Raw genomic sequence first — 19,808 nt, forward strand, 5'->3', positions numbered from 1 at the left:
TATGTCCTCTATTCTTCTGCAGAAGAAGGGGGAGTGCAGAAAGTTTGATCGAGGCAGAAGCTACAGTACGCAGGCCCGGCTATAACTATCTAATAGGTCTTTTGACGGATCGGTTCGGAATATTTAGGTTTTTTTCTCCCCCAGACAGGCTTTGTAACAAACCCACGGTCCTGGAGGTTGCCATGGGTGACGAGAGCGCTGACATCCAGTCCCAACTACAAATAAGCACATGACAAATGGGCCCAGAGCCCTCCGACAGCCCTGAACCTTGGTGACCCCCTAAAATACCCAGCCTCCCCATACCCACGCCCCCCCCCAAAAGCATTACTGAGTATATTTTTTAAAACCGAAAGCTTGCACTTAATTGGAAACACTGCCGTGTAACCAAAATGCTTAGGACAGCATGTACAAGTAAAAATAAATCACGCAGCATTGTTATTTAATGCGCTGTGACATCATTTCCTGAAATTAAACAGAGATGACACAGATTCAGACAGTCCCTGCTAAGGTTCAGTTCAAACAATTCACAGATGTTTTCCTCCAGCCAGCAGAAAACAATGCAGGGCTTAAAGCACTCCTCTCCCTCTCCCTCTCTCTCTCCCCAGCCTTTTCGCTGGTACGAGGAGGTATGGCAGTTTTATAATACATGCTCCCGCAAAAATATTCTTTTTTTAATTTAATTACTCAGGCTGTTGTACTAAATAGATGGATCATTGTGTCACAAAAGCATCAATTTTTCAGAAGAAATAACAGATGTCTATGTAACAATGATTAGATTAACCACTCCCAGACAAAGCTAGCTTTTGAGGCCCACACACCCCATGACCTCGGGTTCCCTCTTCTGTAGGGGGTGGATGTAGAAATGTCAGATCTAATCTCAGATTCCATTTTTAAAACAAACAAAGCCCCACCCCCACCCCATTTCAGCTCTTTTCTTTTACGATTGTGGCATTTAAAAGGTATATGAACGTTCGGTCTGGCACTAAATCTTTGGGACTGATTTTGTGGGCAAGGACTAGGAGAACTTGGAGCATGAAACCCTTCAGCCTGGGATCAGAAGTGGCATTTTGAGGAAGATTTCCAGTTTTATTCTGTCCCGGCTGGTGACGCCGTAGCGCAGGCAGGCAGGACAGGCGGGGGATGCCGGTGACATTAGGCAGGGCTACGCCACCACTGGCAATAACAACAAACGCTCACGGCAGCCGCCAGCTCTTCTGGAGAGCGACCAGAGCAGCTTTGGGGTACAAAGACGCACAGTTCCATCACCTCGAGGTGACCGCAGGTCGTAGGAGTTCAACATTCAGGTACTGATTTTTCTTTAACGCTAGGATGAAACCATTTAACCTCTCCTCACAAAGTTTACCCAGCTGAAAAATGAGTGCAACTTTATTTTGCTGGTCGAGCTTCCAGCTGGGTGGTGTTTCTACAGCCCGAGAGGTCTGTCCTACCCCAGCAGGCAACGTATTCCTTGGCTGCAAACTCAGCACACCGTCAGCCCTGCCTAAAAAGCAGACCTGGAACAAAACTGTGCTTTAGGTTCCTCCAACTCCCTGACTACGTGGTGCGCTGAAGCAGAAATGGCAGCCACGCGAACCCACAGGCAGGTCGTTTTACAGGAGAATCGGAGGACATCCTCCGTCTCCTCGGCGTACCCTGGGAGCGTATAGCACGTTACAATGCGATCCAACGCAAGCACTAAAGCTCACCAGAATGTCTTCACATTCCTGTGTTTTGTTCAGTCGCCCAGCCTTCTTGTCACCATTTTAACTGGACAAAGGTCTGTTGTATTTTCAGTTTTGTTTTTTTAAAGTACAGCAAAAACAGCAATGTGAAGAATCCTTCTCCTGGATCAGGACTCTGAGGAAAGCTGTTCTTCTACTGCTTGATACAAAATGGAGTGCAATAGCCAGCTATGTTCCTAAACCTCCCTTAGGTATTGTTCCTAAAGTCACCATATGGAAGGAGATATTTATGAAGGTGGGATGGTTTCAACTGTTTTGAAAGCTTGCTCCAAGATTGGCTTTGGTGGATGACATTCGTCTCTAGAATCTCTAGAATGAATAAATAAAATAGCCGCCCTTTTTTAAAAGACCTGGTAAGCCATTCATCAAAATACGATAGAGAGACATTATATTCTCAGGTATACCTACATAAATACAGAAAAAAAAGTCTGTTTCAGTAAAACTATTGATATTATCCAGTCTGACCATCTGAATACGGCAAGTTAGGAAAACTAACTCAGGTAAGTACAAAAGCTGTGGCTGGTTCATTTCAACACATTCCAGCAGAACTTACTCTAGCCTGACACTGAAGCCGATGAAACCAAAATCTACTCTACAAGAGACCGTGTAAAGAGCAAGATTTTCAGCCAGAAGATTGTGGAAATCAGGCTAAAATGACACTGTTCAAACAAATGTTAGGAGACAGAACTTCAGCTAGCAAAAAAAGCAAAAAACCCCAGCTCGACTCCACTGACTTCAGGGGAGCCATCCCAAATACCATCAGCTGGGAATCTGGCACAGTCATAAAAAAGGTTTAGTTTGCAGGCTCCCATTGGTATATCTGGTACTTTTAGTTAAGATATACATCTTCTTACAGACTGTAACAAAAGAAACAACCAAAATAGAATTTTAACAAAGGGCATCACTCCTGGTAAGTGTCAAAGAATAAACGTGTCCCTGTTCTGCCAGTTCTGTAAAAGAAGGGGAAAAAACGTTGAATGTAGCAGAAGTGTAGTCCTTGATACACTGCGCTGCAGAAAGGGATGAACTACCAGAGGTACAAGCCCATCGAATGGTATAATTACTTCCTTTATAACTTTGCTCTCTTCTGATTATGTACATACATTTTAAAGGTCCTCCATCTTTCAAAAGGGCATGGGAGGAGGGGGGCTGGCTCCGTATAGTTGCCGGTAAGAAATCCTAATCTCAACGTTGGTGTAAGCTAGAGGTGTCTATACATTTGAGCACTTCCTGTTTTCACTTCGTGATCAAATATGTTCTTTGCAGGGCAAATAGGGGAGCACTTGAGGGAGGAAAGCAGAGATGTCTGAGAGGCTAATTGAGTGTACTAAGGACTCCTTGGCATAGAGGAAAAGGAGTTTTCCAAAGCTATGAATAAACTCTCGGCTTGGGTCAGATTTCTTGCTGTTTCTTTTCTTTAACCACCTTTGAACTCAAATAAAAACAGTCTTAATGTCAGGTTTACCTTTCTGATGTCGTAATCTTTATGTACTATTGAAAAGCTTATACTACCAGACTAGGATTTCCTCTACTTTCTTAAACACTGGATATTATCCAGAAAAAGCATACACATTTCCAACCAATTCATCCTCAGATCTTTCATCTTCCGGTACTGTTGTAATTCCAAATGTAAGACAGAGCTCAGTAAGTGAACAAGAACATGACAGAAGCTCCTACTCGTGCGTTTGATTTCCAACAATAAAAACATGCATGTGTATCCTATTTCAAATATAATTAAAGTTACTGCAAAATGGAAGCTGTGATAGGGGTTAGAAATTGTTTTGAAAGACACAGCCCGTCAGATACATTCATTCTACATCAGAGTTCAAGTGCCTGTCTCTTCAAAAAAGCCACTTAGGCAATTCAGTTTTTAAAATCGGCTACCTTAGGAGTTTGCAAACTGACTGAATAAAGGAAAAAAATAGCATTTTATTTAAAATCATAAGTAAATACAATTAGTCAGAACTGAGTTACTCTCTTTGAATTTGACAGTCTAAAGGAATTTCAAGTTTAATCCACGACATAAGAGATGGACTGCCACTGCCTGTCCTTCCAGGGAAACCAGAGGTTAATGATTTTTGTCATATTGAGACTAACAGCTAACAATTGCTACAGTTGGCCTTTAGTATTTTATTTGTCCTTTTGAGGTATTCAGAATAGGTGACAATGGCTTGCAGTTGAGAACATATGTAGAGAGACCCCTGTGGCTTATGGAAAAGTTGCTCCATGCTGGTTGGGTGTTTGAAAAAAAAATACAACCAGAGCTCTTTTATGTTCCTCTCCTTAATGAATGCATGAATGTCAAAATGTACCAATGGCCCATTCAGCAGGCAAAGCCTAAGCAGCTCCTTCTTTAAGAACACATCCTGAGATGTAAAATACATTTGCTTAACAAATTAAAATAATGAGATAATTCAATTAGTTTCTTTTTAAAAAAAAAAAAGAGAGAGAGAAAAAAGGGTACATCAGGGGATTATTGTAATACAAGAACAGGTCATACAGCACAAAGGAGGAACAAACCAATTTGAAATAAGGTTAGAGTAGTAACGAAGGAATGTACATTGAATCATGGACCACCATTGTAAAGATATTTACTTGAAACAATAAAATTGTACATCACAGATTCCCCCGTTCTGGCTCAGCCAGCGTTGCACTTTGAATGGACAAGCTAATTTGAGAAAAAGTGCGAGATCTTTAAAAGAAAGGAGTTCTCTTCCTTCCCTGCATGTGTTTATGGCAAGAATCTTTCTGAATTTACATTGCACTGGTCAGGGGTCTCCATTATCAGTTTGCAGGTCTGAGAATTACAGCACAGTAAATCTTTCAACACCTGCAAACTCATTAAAGCTTGGACGGTAAAAGGTTTGGGGCTTTTTTGTGTTCATTTAATTTGATTTTTGCGAGGCCATCCTCACCAGTGATGGCAAATTTCCTCAATTCATGCAGGATGGAGAGGGTCAGGAGAGAGAGGATGGAAACAAGGAAAAGGGATTTCAAAAAGCCAGGAGGACTTTCCTCAAGAGAAGCGAGAGGCAGTTGACTGTTTAATAAGCATGTGTCGAATGCTTTCAAGGAGCACGTGAGAAAGGAAGGCAGGGAGAAAAAAAACAAGATACCACGAATTTCATAAGAGGAAATGGAGTTAACACAGAGACACGTACAAAACAAACTGGTCTATTTGTGGCCCTGCTTTTTGCTGTCTGCCTGTACTGCTCCTCTAAAGATACCCTACAGCTAAATGTAAAACCCTCCACTCACACTCACTCGACTTCCAAATTAAAAACATTTTACAGGTTAGTAAATCTCCAGCTGAGGTGATGTAGCAAAGAACAGCTGTGAAGTAATTTTGATAATGATGAGAATAATAAGCACATGGCAAGGTTCAGGGCTTTGCTGTTGCAGCTTCAGTGCTCCTGAATAGATAAAAGTGATTAAATACTCCTGATTATCCCTGACCAATATGTAATGGATTTACAGCCCTTTCAATTAGTCAGTATTTGCTTAGGACTCATTATTTTGTCTTTGGTTAAGTAATCAGCCCAGAGACTCATGTTCTGTCTAATTCCTCTGAGCCAAGTGGGTACAGGGCACCTGACCTTTGAAATGGCCATAGCTGGGAGGCAGGAATAACCACTACTCCAGCAGAGACACTGGCTATTCCAGCTAATCCTGACCCCACAGGCCAGATCAATGCCCCTTAGTTTGCTACTAATGTCCTTACATCAAAATGATGGTTTAGAAATGTGGATCTATCGCTACCCCCCTTTAGCTGTGCTGCCAGCAGAGCAGTTCGATAGTCCCTATCATAAATAAATCGGGTACCTTGTCCTGAAATCGTTACACTGTAACCAACATCAGCTACCATGGAAATTTATAAAACTTTGGTAGAAGAAGAGGTAGTTAATAACAGTTAGCGTTTTAAGCCTTATCAAGTGAGAAACAATTTTACAGTGAGAGGAAGAAGAAAATCAATTGATAATTTTACCAGTTTCCATTATTTCCCACATGAAGTAAACTACAAAGAGTGTTACTAGGTTTTCTGTGGAACCATGTTTTGATGCCTAAGTGAAGCTGTAACAGTCAACAGAACACCAACACATAAAACCAATCGCAAGCAGGAGGATAAAGATAGCCCATAGAAAGCACTGCTTTTCCATGTATTTAATCTCTCTTCCCCAAATGTGAATATGGCTAGCTTTTAACATAATGGACTTGAAGCTAAAAAGGTGTTTTTTCTCTCTGTTATATAACTGAAGAATTAGGGAACCTGTAAGCCTTCTATATTTCTCACAAAAAGTAACAACGACAAGTTTGCAAGCTGCTGCTTTGACTTCTCTAACATCCACAGTGTATGTCAGCGCACACAGACTGGGGCTCTCTTCCACCACATACATATGAAGTTTGTGTAAACAGAGGCCAGCGATAAAGAATCCAGAAGGCAGAGCTTTATATATGCTAAAGCAAGAAACCCCCTTTTTTGTCCTTAGGAACATTTTGAATAGTTCAAAGCAAAAAATGGTTACTTTATATGTAGGTGGTGTTCCATGCTACGGCTTTGTACTCTTTCTCTCTCTCTTTCTCTCTCTATGGGCATGTATGTGTGTATATATATACATATATATATAGGTTTCTTTCAGATTTGTCATGATTCCAAGAGCCAAGAAAAAAAATCTAGGAAAAAAAAAAAAAAAGCAACAATAATTGAGCCCTAATAATGGTCCAAAAATTATGGGGACAACTGATTTCTAATAACGATGAATAATCCTCATTAGGCACATGAATAGAAATCTATTTTGGTTTTGGGCACCACTTACTGTGAGATGCTGGAAAAGCCACGCTCTCATGATATTTGTTGCTACTTTGGGGAAAATGCCTCTTTTCTTCTGACGCTTTTTGTCCTTGTCTGGGTCATCGTCATCCCCTGTACCAGGTGAGGCTACACTGTTGTCTAAACCATCTCCTACAACAAAGAGAAAAACAGGAAGGAGGAGACATTTAGTGAACAAAATACAAAAGCCAAAAAGTACCATTAATTACCAAGGCACTACCACAATTTTATTTTGATTTGCTAGATCAGGCACATACAGTTTCTCATTATATATGAATGCAGATACAAATATGTAAAAATCAGAAACCATGTCTCTCCAAATACTAATTTTGTGTTTCACACATGCATATATCATTAATTCAATTATAATTGTGTGCTTGACATAGTGCAATAGCTCTTTGTCAATTATGGGATTCAATGTGGGAAAATGTGCCACAAGAAAACCCATTCACTGGAAATGCATCCCTACAACCATTCTGAATACGCACTATAAGTAATCAAGTTAAATGTTCTGTAGTCTATATATTCAAGGCCCTCTGCAGAGGTGGCAGTAACCGTGTCACCGTTCAGTGCACATAACACACTGTCAGATGAGCCCCTCCCCATAACCATCACCTCCCAACACACATACACACGCACGCACAAACACGTACACCTAGTTTGACCCTGCATATAGCATTTGCATGACATGAAAACTTCTACATCTCTGCATCAGTGATTATTATCATTAAAAAAAAAAGATGCACATCAAGGTAGAGCTCTCACTTAATCAGAACTTTCCATCAACATCTTTCTCTTCTGTGCTTTTCCCTGGCATTAATTGTGCATTAGCAAAAATCATTTACTTTTAACAGTCATAGTTATTTTTTCTTGCCCTCCAGCAAAAATGCCTTGAAAGCCTGCCTGGAGGGCATCTAAATTATGTATCTGAAAAACTCTTCTGGCAAGGCATTGCAGGACCCCTACTTTCTTAAAATTCATACGAGCACGTCTTCCTGTTTTTGGGAAGGCATCAATCAAGAGCAGCAATATATGCCATATTCCTACATTAATATTTGAACTAATAACTTTAAAAAAAGGAAAGAAACAAGATCCGACTTGTGGCATAATCAAATGCAAAATAAATGAAGAATACTGGGACAGCACTGAGACTTTATAGATTGCTGTGTTTTCCTTACACATCATTAGCCCGGAGCCACACGAAAGAGGAAAACAGAGAAGTGGAGAGTTTATGCTCCCTGCTGGTGTTTAAGAAGCCGAGGTCCTGGAAGGACATCTGGGAATTGTGCTGAGACGGTGGTTTTTGTAATTTAAGAATAGACATTCATTAGCAGTAAATGCCATAAATCCCATGCTAAGTAAAAACCTTGTCCAAGAAAGCCTAAAACAATAAACTCTGTGCTCAATGTAGCCTGAGCTAGACGCTCCATAGCTTCCTGAGGAATGCTATAGATTCACGAGCTAATTCCTATAGCCTTGTCTAGCTCTGTAGTGCTACTAAACGAAATACGTTGCTGCTACATACAGTCCATTTGCTTCAAAACTTGCGTTTCAGCTCCATCTTGCCTCCTGTGCTAGATCACCCTTCTTCCACTGCCTCCCCTCTGAAAAACCAACCCTTTTGGACCGGAGAGACAGAAAAAGCCACAGCAAAGAGCTGGCAGATTAATTTTATTGACATTTCCATTTTCACTGCAATGTGATACCCTCCATCACATGGAAGAGATGACCCTCACTATTTACAGACTGACAGGCCACTTCATTACAACCACCCTGCCCCAAGGCAGAGCAGCTCCTTTCCATCTGCCCAAACACCAGAGCAAGACCCTGAAGTCGCTGCTCTCTTTCTCATGCTCCTTTTCTTTTTTTGTTGTTGTTGTTCGTTTCTGTTAACGATAGAGCGAGGAGAGTCGAATCACGGCAAACTAATCTAAGAGATTACGGAAGCCCTAAACGCTGTAACCAACTGCTCACTTTTGCAAGATGTTGGTGATTTAGAAAGGGCTCCTTTCCCTTGCGCTCTCCCCCCGCGATATTCCGCCCTACCCCTCTCTCACACACACACGCACGCGCGCGCACACACACACACACACTTTCCACTATGCCAAGGAACTGCTGCAAGGCAAATTCTCACAAACACTAATGGCTTCTGACTGCTCCTTGGCAACCCCAGCATTTTAACCTGGGTGGATATGCTCTCCAAAATACAGACACTGGAGCTATCTCATCAGCTGTTCATGTGACACAGATGGAGAGTGGCTATTAGGAGCCAGGCAATGGGCCTTGGGGATCTGAGGTGCTGTACTGTAGCCTCAGGCAATTTTGAAAAGCAGTACCCGGAGATGGGGGGGAAAAAATCCCTACTGAAAGTGCAAGTTTGAAGTCAGTCAGTCTGTTTGTCTATCTGTCGTGCAGATAAAGATATCTTTGTCTCTTTATGTAAAAGCTGCGTGTGTATGCACAGGATGCGTGGAGCTGTAAAACTTCGCTCTGCACCATTCTTCCGCACCGCAGAAGCACTGCTTCCCTCTCTGTATGAACAAATTCCTCTTTCTCTGCATATTTATACTCTCCTGTTTGTGAGCATCCTCAGCAGGAGTCACCTACATGCTAAATCAGTGTTTAGACCTTTTGGAGAGGTTGTCAATATCCTGGTTTTAAAAAGCTAATAGCAGCCCAGGAGATGAAAGTTCAGCTAAAGCTTCCCTGCCTTCCCACCTCAAGCAGCAGTTGAAACGGTAAGAGCCAGTGCTTCCCTAATCTGTTCCGTAACCTCATGAAAGGAAATCCAAATATCGTACCTCCAAATTACCTCAGAAGATGAATACAGCAAGATTTGCTGCTCCTGGTGACCTACAAGCCCACTCCTGTTAAGCTGTATTGTCACATCTTTAATAGCACTATAACAGCTTACATTAGTGGATACAGTTTCTAGCGGCAGAAAATCATAGAAGTAGCCCATAACTGACTTTTCCAAGATGGAATGATTTACTTCTTGGATATGGAGGGCCTGATCCTAGTTTGCTGTATCCAAATAAACACGAGTTACTTTAAACACAGAAAAAGAAACACAGATAAAATGAACAGACATGAAAGGCACTCTATTGAAGATTGGATTGAGTATACTTTTAACTGCTGTATGAAGGAGTCCAAATTGCACTCATTTAAACCATCACTACGAGTGATTCTGCTTAGGTGAACTGTTCATATCCTGATTTGGGTGGTAATTTGTAAGAAAAGTAAAGTCCTAACTTGCATGGAAATTACAATTATATAAGCATAGTTATCCCAATTTTCTAGTGGGGAAGCTCAGTCTAGATTTTGGCCCACTGACTCTCTCTTTTACACAGCAGCAAAAGAAATGAAGGGTGACTTTCTCCTGCTTTGCACACTGTTCACTCGTTTATTCTTGTGCAAAGAGTACAAGTGATTGCAAAACCCTATCACTGTTCTAGGAAAGTGGAGAATTCTTAAGTGGCACTCTCTTTGTGGAGATGTCAATGACTATGCAGGATTCAAGCCAGTAGAGAATTAGGCATATTACCCAGCTTGTTTAAGATTATATCAATGCTATGTAATAGTCTCAATAACCCCTATAAAAGATGGAGAGAGTTTACAAGAAACTTTGCAAAGTGACCCACATGGGGTTCCTTAGAGACCTTCTCTTCTAGGGGAAGGGTTTGTGGAGGAGGCTGAAGATGCAAGTCTTCTTTACACAGTGGGAAGCCAGGCTTCCACCCTAGCTCTGTGTGCAAACACTCTTAGCACACGCTGAGGGTTTCTTCCCACAAGATAAATTATTTTGCATTGAAAGCGAATGACATTACCTCTTATTTAAAAAATACTGAATAAGTAGTTAGAGCAGGGTTTCCATTGCACCATAATTTCCAACTTAACTTGCTGCAAACTGATTTCCTTGGACAGACTAGCTTGCCGACCCCAATGTTCGTTCATACAGCTAAGGACTCTTTGGGAAACAGAGTCCAGTCCTACAGAAGTCCTGTCCAACCTTATTGTATCACTGAATTCCTCTTTGACAGTCCTCCACACTATCCGTACTATCTCAACCCTAGTCCTTGTTTGTGTTCCTCACAGAGTAAAGACCCAGCAAGAGATGAAGCGAGTGCTGCTTAGAAGCTGCTTATCTAGTCTTTCATCATTTGTGAACAGGATGGATAAGAGATTCCCAATCTACGCAGAATGAGAACTGAAAAGGATAACCCAGTCAGGCCAAAGCACAGAAGCCTGGTAACAGCCCAGATTCAAACTCTCAAATGGTTTCTATTACCATCATAACAAGCAGAGCAGTAAGAAAAGTGCTCTCTGGAAAAATACATTTCAGGATCCAGTGTTTGAGTTTCTTCACCATCAGAGGTCCCTCACAGCTTTATGGTTTGCCATGCTACAGGAGAAGAGAGAAGAGCAGGGGTATCTAAGGCAGGGGGGAAACAAGACACTTCACCATTTTTCTAAAAATAGTGCAAGCAATATGAAAACCAAGCTAAAAGATTCTGAAAAGGAAAGCTGCAGTGCACTATGCTGATCTTAAGTAAACTACTCTACAATCTTTGAGCCCAGTATTTTGATGGAGTAGAATATGTAGGTATAAACGCAAAACAAAGAGGACAATCTGCATGCAGCTTATATTCGCAATTTGCAATTATTTGTTTGTACTTATAATGTGTCCATCTGGACATGTAAGTATTGTAAACCATTATTAATAAGGATGTTCAACTTAGTAATGAGATCCACAACGCCACCAGAGAAAAATCTTAAAATCTGGTTAATTACCACTGCCAGAAAGCTGGAAAGAGAAGCATTTGAATACATTTTGGAGATAAGACAGTCTGTGCTGTAGGGAGGACTAACAGAAAGGGAAGGTCCGTTCCAGAATCCAAGACCCTTCAGGAGAACTCCTTATCTCCATTCCACCCTATTAAAATCATCAGGCTTTTAGCCTTACAACTTCAGCAGACCACAGCTCTTTGAAGGAAATGCTGGCTGTGGACTGGTTTTTTTCTCCTCCTCTCAACGATCATTGTTCACGGAACTGACTCAGTCTCCTCACGCCACAGAAGCAATACTTATCTGGCGCATCTTACTGCCTGGGGAAACCGAGTTAGGATAGGTTACGGGTGGCAAACCTCGGACTTTGAAAACCACAAGCAGTCCAAGCGGGCACCCCAGCTTAGAGCTGTGCCGTCGTCAGCAGCGCCCCGCTAGTACGTTGTGCTGGTTTTGCTGAATTACTTGACTGCAGGAGGAGAGGAGCCATCAGAAGCTGCCGAGGCCCATCACAGGCACCCAAGGCTGACCCGCCTGCTCAGCCGCCGCTTGTCCCGTCCTGGAGCGGGGGGTCCCCAAGTGAGCGGCTGTAAGCAGCCCCCTGCGTGCCCTCCCCTTTCACACCTCCGAGACACCAGACACGTGTGTCTCGTGTTTCGGTGAGCATCTGGGAGAGAAGGAAAGGTTGGGCACTAGAAGGAAGACTTCAGACATAGCGCACCACCGTCTCTCTTACTACAGATGTTATCCTTTTGCCCTTCTAGCAGCAGGGAGGAGACGAAGAACTGGCCTTCTCTCTGTTGTTCTTTTGGAAGGTCTTCTGCTTTCCAGAATATAGCCCAGCAATTTCACTGGGCTGATACTGTAAAGATGGCATGCACAAATTTCACACAATCCGGGCATTAATAACTGCTTTAAATTCAAATAGGAGGAAAAGGAAGAGATCTTTAGCCACTCTTAGACCTCACCTACAAAGCTATTCGACTCGGTCTGATCACATTTTAGCATAGTTTGTCAGTCAGGAGCAGGTCCCTGTTGCCATCTGGCAATATGTGCTAAAGGCTTAAGGAGTTGCATGGTATCTGGTATCTGAAGTGTATTTACAACAAGACACAGAATAAAAACCTCTTCCTTTTCTGTTTCTGGATAGGCATCTTTCCATAATCACTAATTTATCTTCTTTTCAAAAAGGCATTTACAAATATTTTATTATTTACTCAAGGGTAGGAATGACATTCCGGCTATGTTATTGTTATAGCCATGCATGCTATAAAATTGGTGATTCAACTCTTTCAAAATTATTTGCAGATCTGTAATGTTTCACATTTCCCCTTTTATTATTTTCCTGCCCCAAAATAAGAAAAAAGACTGACTTTTTTGTGCCCTTAATTGTCTGTGTTTAAAGCTCGTGTTTATTTGTGAAGTGACTGGAGAATTCTTAGAGATTATATTCAAAAGCCAACAACACATTTTTCTAGCTTTTTAAAGAGAAAACTAATAAACACGGGTTTAAATTTTAAGCTCTTTCATACAGCCAGTCGGTTTGTGGTTCGTTCATTATAACCCAACATTTTCTCACATCAGGTGAAAAAAGTGTTCCAATGCAGACAAGGGGAACAGTAAAGCAACCTGCTAATTACTGATCTCTCTTACGTTCCTGCTGTGCTAAACTGTCCGGACATGTTGAAGTGAAATTTTTCTGCGATTTTCAAGTGACTAGTTCATGGCCCACTGCCGTGGAGTGCCGGAGAAGGGATGAAATGCTTTAGTTTACATGCAACATTTACTAACTGTGTGGGTTTTCCGACATTAAAGAGGGGACAGTGACCCATGCCACCTTTTTCACACTCAAAAGAGCACTGAAAAAACAGTCTTCATAGGCTTACCTCAGGCTTCCCTGGCCCTTAACACCCTCCCCCCAGGGTAGGAGCAGAAAGAGAAAAAAGAAGGGATTTTATGCTCCTTTCTCTTCAACTTTTCAGGCGGTATAAGCAGCATTTAGCAAATTCAGCCTCCAAATGGCTCCAAATGCTCTGAGCTGCAGGGGCTCATCCTTTGTTAGCCTCCCTCTATTTACACAGGATTTACGCAGGCTCTCCACTGAAGAGACCACATGTTTCTGACAGAAAGCACTTCCATTCACACTGCATCAGGCAACAGGATTGTAACCACTGCAGCTTCACGCTGACCTGAGATTAGGGATTTCAGCAACATTGAGATGGTAACAATCTGCTAACTAACAAAAATTATCCATGGAGAACTCTGCTGCTTACTCCAGTTAAAACTACCGTGGCCAGATAGATTAGGTTACTTAAAAGGACAATTAAGAACTAGCTACTATCAAGAATATGCATGTCCATCTACAAATCACATACACACACAGAAAAATATCAGCAGGAAAAAAAAAAAAAAAGAAAAAAATCAGACTGCAGCTTGGATTAAAACAATTTCACCCACTGGCTGAAGACATAAAGTGTAAAAACAGACAGATGGACACATATGTAAATGTGGCTGCATTTGTTTCTCTGGAGCTGGCAAGTTAGTAATAACAGTATAGTTTAATAATTTATTTTCCATGGTATTTTCACACTGGTTAACTGGGCAGTGGCAACATCCATGCGGAACTTCAGGAGCACAATAACTCCTTCAATCTAATTGCTACTGGGGCAAACAAACTGAACTAAGCGACCTCTCTTGGCTCTACCTACACAACTCAGTCCTGGAACCCAATATCAGTCTGGGGATTTTTAAAATTTAGTGGTTTTTTTTTAAACTCAGTTTGGCCAGTCAGGGTTTCTGCACTGAGATTTTTTCCAGATTTAGTATTTGTGTCAGGGTTTTTCTAAATGGATTACGCACACACAAGCACAACAGACGTTGCTGGTTGGAGCTTGTGTTATTTTGCTCAATAGCCTTTCATGGGGCAAAAGAAAATTAGATGGGAACACGGGGCCAGAAAGGACCACACAGATCCAGTTTTTGATGAGTTTTATTTTGACATTTTAATCTGGCAAATTATTTTGCTACTGCAGCAAAGGACAAAACAATTTACTTCTGTAATAGTCACTCATACATGCATCCGATAAGCACGTGAAAAGTACACGGTATATTCTAAAGTTCTCCATAGTCTATCATAATAAAGCTCTTCTGGGCACTCAATGATTCATTTTTAGTGATCTCTCAAATGCCCTTATCCACAGTTAACACTCAGATTTTATTAAGGAAGAAAGCAGGGACAAATGTCCACTTAAGTCCCAGCTCTCAAATTCAACTCTGCTTGCGCTGCAGTACCTAAAGCTAAAGCTTTTTTAATGTTCTATTCGCCTCCCCTGTGTGGCATTTCTGCTAACACAGAGTTCACAATCTTTCAGCCCCAAACACAGAAGGCTGCTATCTTCAAGTCATCCAAGGAATGTGCCAGATACTATCATCTCCCCTGCAATACAAAGAACCAGAAAGAGGCAGACACCAAAAGGAGACCGTACCGATCAGGTTACTAAAGTCCAGAAAGTCTTTCCCAGAATGCTAAATGTTAATCTTTGAACCAGCAAATGTTATAATTAAGATCCTTGTAGTTGGAGGAAATGCTAGCTCCAGAAGTCAAAGGTACAGCCATTTGAAGTTGTACTTTTTTCCACGATTATCCTAATCTCGCACCCCTCATGCTGGCATAACCGCCATCAAGCACTTTGTTCTATTCAAGCAAAATTATCATTAATGTCAGTGGCAGTTTTGCCTGAGTAAGGAGTGTAAGACCAGATCCTTGTCTTATTCACACAGAATTGCAAGCACTGCACAATTCTGGAGGAGATATACTCATTAAAACTTGTGGTTTATGCTGATTTATGATGCTCTTCTGTTTAAAAGTGAAACTCACTTTGTACCTCACCGGGAAAGTGTTCAATGCACTTGTTTCTACATGGTTTTAACTTCAAGTCCCCCCTCCCCACAAGTTGGGAAGTTTACTCCCAGGTTTTGGCACCTAGGCTGAAGGCAAGCATTATTAAATTAGGTTTAAGTATTTTGTCTGCTTCGGTAATTACTTTGCAGTGCAAATGTAAATAGCTGTTATTCTGTTTAAATTTTTCATCCTACTAAACGCTGTCACACAAAATGTCCTTGTGCTGCAGTCTAAATGGAGTTCTTTTTAAATTGCTTTTTAAATATATTTTTAGACAAATATTTTTAGCATTCTCATAGTAATTCTGTTAAGAATACCAGCTGCAGACTTTGGCTACAGCTGAGACAACAATAACAAGTCATTAAAGAAATCAGGAGACAATTTTTTTTTTTTTTTCCCTAAAGCACATCTTCCTTAAGAGACCATTTTCTTTTTTTAGTTCTCTATCCCTGTTGGAGTAAGTGGGATAGTGTTTTTAGTTTCCTTAATCAACTGTGCCAAAGTTAGTATACATTAAAAACCTACATTATATCTTAAGTACCATTTCTTATTTGCTATCTTGTTATTTTTGTCATTAGAATAATATCAAACGTGGGCAAAATAGCCAAGTTCAATTAAAATTCTACCTGCAGTTGAAGTAATTAAGTTCAATAGTATCTCATCAATATTTAACCTTTAACATTTTGCAGTTATTTATATACAGCAGAACGTGGAGAACTTAAAGTAGATGATGGCTACCATCCTGTAGTGTTCTTCATTAAATCATTAATGTAGTTTCTTTAAAAATAAAAATGGCTTTTTTTGAAAAGGAAAATAGCCATCAGAGCATCTCAATTTTCCTTACAGCTGTTACAAACTTATTAACTGTGAGATATTTTAATGTTTTGCAGTTCCCCTTAGACAACATGTTGTTGGGCATAACTGCTTGTTCAGGAAACATCCCTTAAAATGATGCCCACTAATACAACAAGAGTCCATGTACTGTCTACCCTTTTCAGGGTTATTTAGCTATTAAAAATGCACCAGCTGAAATATTGCATACAAGTACACATTCATAGGATTTTTTTCATCAGTTTTTAAAAGAGGTAGGACTAGAAATGTAACAGACATTTATTCCTGAGAGATACTAACTTAAAAGCTTCAGTTATTAAAAAGGGCATTTGTTAGGCCACAAGTCCAAAATGCACATTAGTCTATTTTAAGATGTGTTACAAAAAAATGGTGAATGGCTGAATGCTTAAAAAAAAAAAAAAAAAGTTTTAATAGAAAAGTGTCAAAATGAACCATAAAAGCTTTTCCAGGTGATAAAATGTGCACAAATGTGTATGTTACATAAACCACAAATAGTACCATCTTGATATGCATTCACAAACACCTGAGCAGCATCAGAAAAGATGCTTGCTGTGAATGCATAGTCCAGAAAAAATAAAAAAAATACAAAACAACTCCAAACTTGGCAAATCTTACATACCATAAGAGCTCCAACACCTATGCACAGTAGGGTGGATTAACCCGCTGGGTGCTGCAGACATATATATGCACCTCCTCCTAAAGTGTTCATTTGGCTGGCAGTCTGGAAAATGCCAGAATGTGAAGGGTTACGTGGGAACACTGACAGTCTGCTCTTGTAGGTTTAAGTTAAAGCCCATACTTTGAATATAGTGTGCTAGGTATTTAGAAACATAACTAATACTGTTTATGAGTGGTATACTATTTGGTGCTCACAACAAAGGGCTCGATCCGGTGTTCACTCCTACCGGGGAATCGCGTTCCAGGCGACAACCGCGTGCTTTCGGTCTGCCCGTGTTTACTTTTGGGGTAACAGTTTTCAGGAGTCTTTTCCTCCAAGAAGCCTTGTAATGGTAAAGTGTAAACCATCTATACCTCACCTGCTGTACATATTGGATGCTTAAAAGTGGTTACTGGAAGGGCCTGAAATGCTTTGTCTTTCAAGTTCAGTAGACAGATTATAAGAGCAAGTATTTAAGAGCCAAAGCCCCTAGCTAGTCCCTGCTAGTTTCTTAGAGTCTGGCTTCAACCATGAGGGAAGATATAGTTAAGAATATCCAAATGCCTCAAACTGGAAGCAGCAGCAAGCATACAGACATGTGAATTCGGGTCAGAAAATTTCAACTGGTTGACAAAAAAAACCCAAAAAGAAATCTTTATGATGCTGGAAATGCTGACAAGCAACTTATTTTCTCCCATCATACAGTTTTACTGAATTGCTTCAGGATAATATGATTATTTTTTTAAAGTGAAAAAGAAGGGAAGGCCATGGCCTTCTCCCCTCTCGGCACCCAAACTATACCATAAGATGCTTTGGACCTGCTTTAAGCGATCAAAAGAACTGACAGAGCAACACATAATTTTGTAGAAACATGGGGAAAAGGTTTTGACAACAGTTTCGATGAATTGGATTTAGAAAATAAGGAAGCATAAAAATAGCAAAACCACAGGGTACTGCCTTGTTGTAACACTATTTGCTTAAAAGTTCAAAGCACAAAACTAAAAAGCACAGGCCCCCACTCTGACACGTGATGCTTTGCTTTTCTGTTCATAAGCCTGTAATTTCATTTCAAGTCTTTCATTGTAGCAGAAAGTGTTGCAAAAGACACGCACGCAGTGCCTACAAAGTCTTCCCAGACTGGTTTGTGTCCCTGAGCAATTCCTAGGGAAGGACCTCACAAGCTGGGCTCCAGAGAACTTCCACCGCCCCGCTCCCCCCTGCGGAGGAGATAGGGTTGCCTGTACGTACGAACCCCGAATGAAAAACCTGGCGGGTTACGAGACTTCTCTTCCTTCAGATGGGTAAAACCGAGTTTCCCCCTGGACAGGCTGTTCACCTAGCCAGTTAGAGAACTGACATGTACGCCATAAGATCAGACCTAAGCCCCACCAATCAAGCAGCAGTCTGGGCTAAATGTGCTGATGCAGCAAATTTCCAGATCTTGATCACACTAGGCAGGGGAGTCATTCTTCTCAGTGATAAAGTCACTGAATGCACTCTTGAGGAGATAAAAAATTAAGAACTGGCTGACTTTGCACCATCTGAGTGAGGCATTCACCGCTGACCCAGAACAACAGAATTGTCACCACCTAGGAATCACCATAGACATGGTCATCTCTGACTCCGTACTGCAAGGCTGTTCTCAGGAATTGTTTCTCAGCTGGTTAGCGGCATCAGTCCGGAAACTACAGTGTTTAAATGCGTTATGCATTAGAAGAAACTTCACACAGTCCCTCCATCTCCCTCCTTCTCCCCCTTCTTTTAAAAACTCTGTGAAATGATGCTGATAAGAGGGCTCGGTAGTCAAAAAAAAAAAAAAAAAAAAAAGCAAATAGGATTTTGCCAATTAAGATTTGCCTCAAAGACATTAGCCCTCCTTTGCAATTTTATAGTTAAGATATTTTTACCTGTGTTTTACTTTGTCAGCTTTTAGAACTTAACAGAGATTTATGCAGCAGCTAGGAATTGAGATGCTAATAGTGCTAGAGCATTATCTAACACAAGATACTCTATTCCCTTTTCTGTTATTGGCTCAGAAAGTGACCTTCAGCAAACTTCAGGGATAAGGATTTTCAAAAGTGCTCAAATGAGCAAGGAACACAGCTTTCAATGAAAACTGCTTTAAAAGTAATACATAATATTCCTTTTCATAGTAATTGGTGGTGGCTTTTAGATAAGTGAATATTTTATATTATTAAAGACAAACATGTCAATGCACTCCTGTGCTCATTTGAACATTACATTGTTTCAAGTCTGAGTATGGTTATTGTTTTTACTAATTCTTCTTCAGCTCTGAATGCATATCTTAAAGAGAACATGCTTTCTTTACATCCTGAAATACCGCGTTAGAAGGCAGGTTCTTGGACATAAGTACTTGTGATCAAAATAGATGCACGAGGACAACTTATTTCTTTTCCTCTTCAGCTAAATAGCAGTATTTCCATTTCCGTTACTAAGAGCAAAAGCAAGACTTAGTGCTGCACCTTTGGTAAAGAGACCACACAGGTTTTTGTATCTATGGCTGATCAGAATCGTGAAGCATGAACGGTACTGTCATCCAGTCTTTATCCATCTCTGGTTCCTGTGGCATACACGGGAATTTGTTCTGAGGGCGCAAGTGAAAAGCTAAGGTTTGGTATTTCCCGTTTCTACCTCCGATGAACTCAATGACAAAGCACTCTCCGGAGCTCACTCTTCACCTGTGGCACACGCTGTGGTTCTGTCGGCGTGGATGACACGCACACGTGGAGAGCGAGCAGCTTTCCCAGGGAGGAGGAGAAGCGCTCAGAGGGACCGGGACCTGCCCCTGCTGCCGGTCCCTCCACAGCACGGACACTTCTGTAAGCACCAGCCCTGCCCCTCTGGATGGAGATAACTTCTCCCTGGCTCTCAGAGCCCAGGAAAGAGTTTTATCACATGGAGTGCCGGTCTGGGGCCATTTTTCCAAAACAAGAAAGGCCAGCGTTCCTCATTCATTTACAAAGCACTAACGAGGCCCCTTCTTCAACCCTGTTTATTTCTCAGAAAATAGATTCTTCTGGG

The 19,808-nt window shown here is 41.1% G+C and overlaps 1 protein-coding gene across 4 annotated transcripts in view; it reads right to left on the bottom strand.

Annotated features, from left to right (window-relative positions):
* The window catches only part of MEIS2 (Meis homeobox 2), a 174,205-nt gene that overhangs the window by 115,221 nt on the left and 39,176 nt on the right, over positions 1–19,808 (bottom strand). For all 4 annotated transcript variants that reach the window (XM_075030375.1, XM_075030374.1, XM_075030378.1 and 1 more), the window contains exon 8: positions 6,557–6,702. In XM_075030375.1, coding sequence (XP_074886476.1) covers positions 6,557–6,702 — 146 coding nt within the window. The remainder of the gene's footprint in view (positions 1–6,556; positions 6,703–19,808) is intronic.

The sequence above is a fragment of the Buteo buteo genome, chromosome 6 (assembly GCF_964188355.1).
Source record: "Buteo buteo chromosome 6, bButBut1.hap1.1, whole genome shotgun sequence".
Taxonomy (NCBI): domain Eukaryota; kingdom Metazoa; phylum Chordata; class Aves; order Accipitriformes; family Accipitridae; genus Buteo; species Buteo buteo.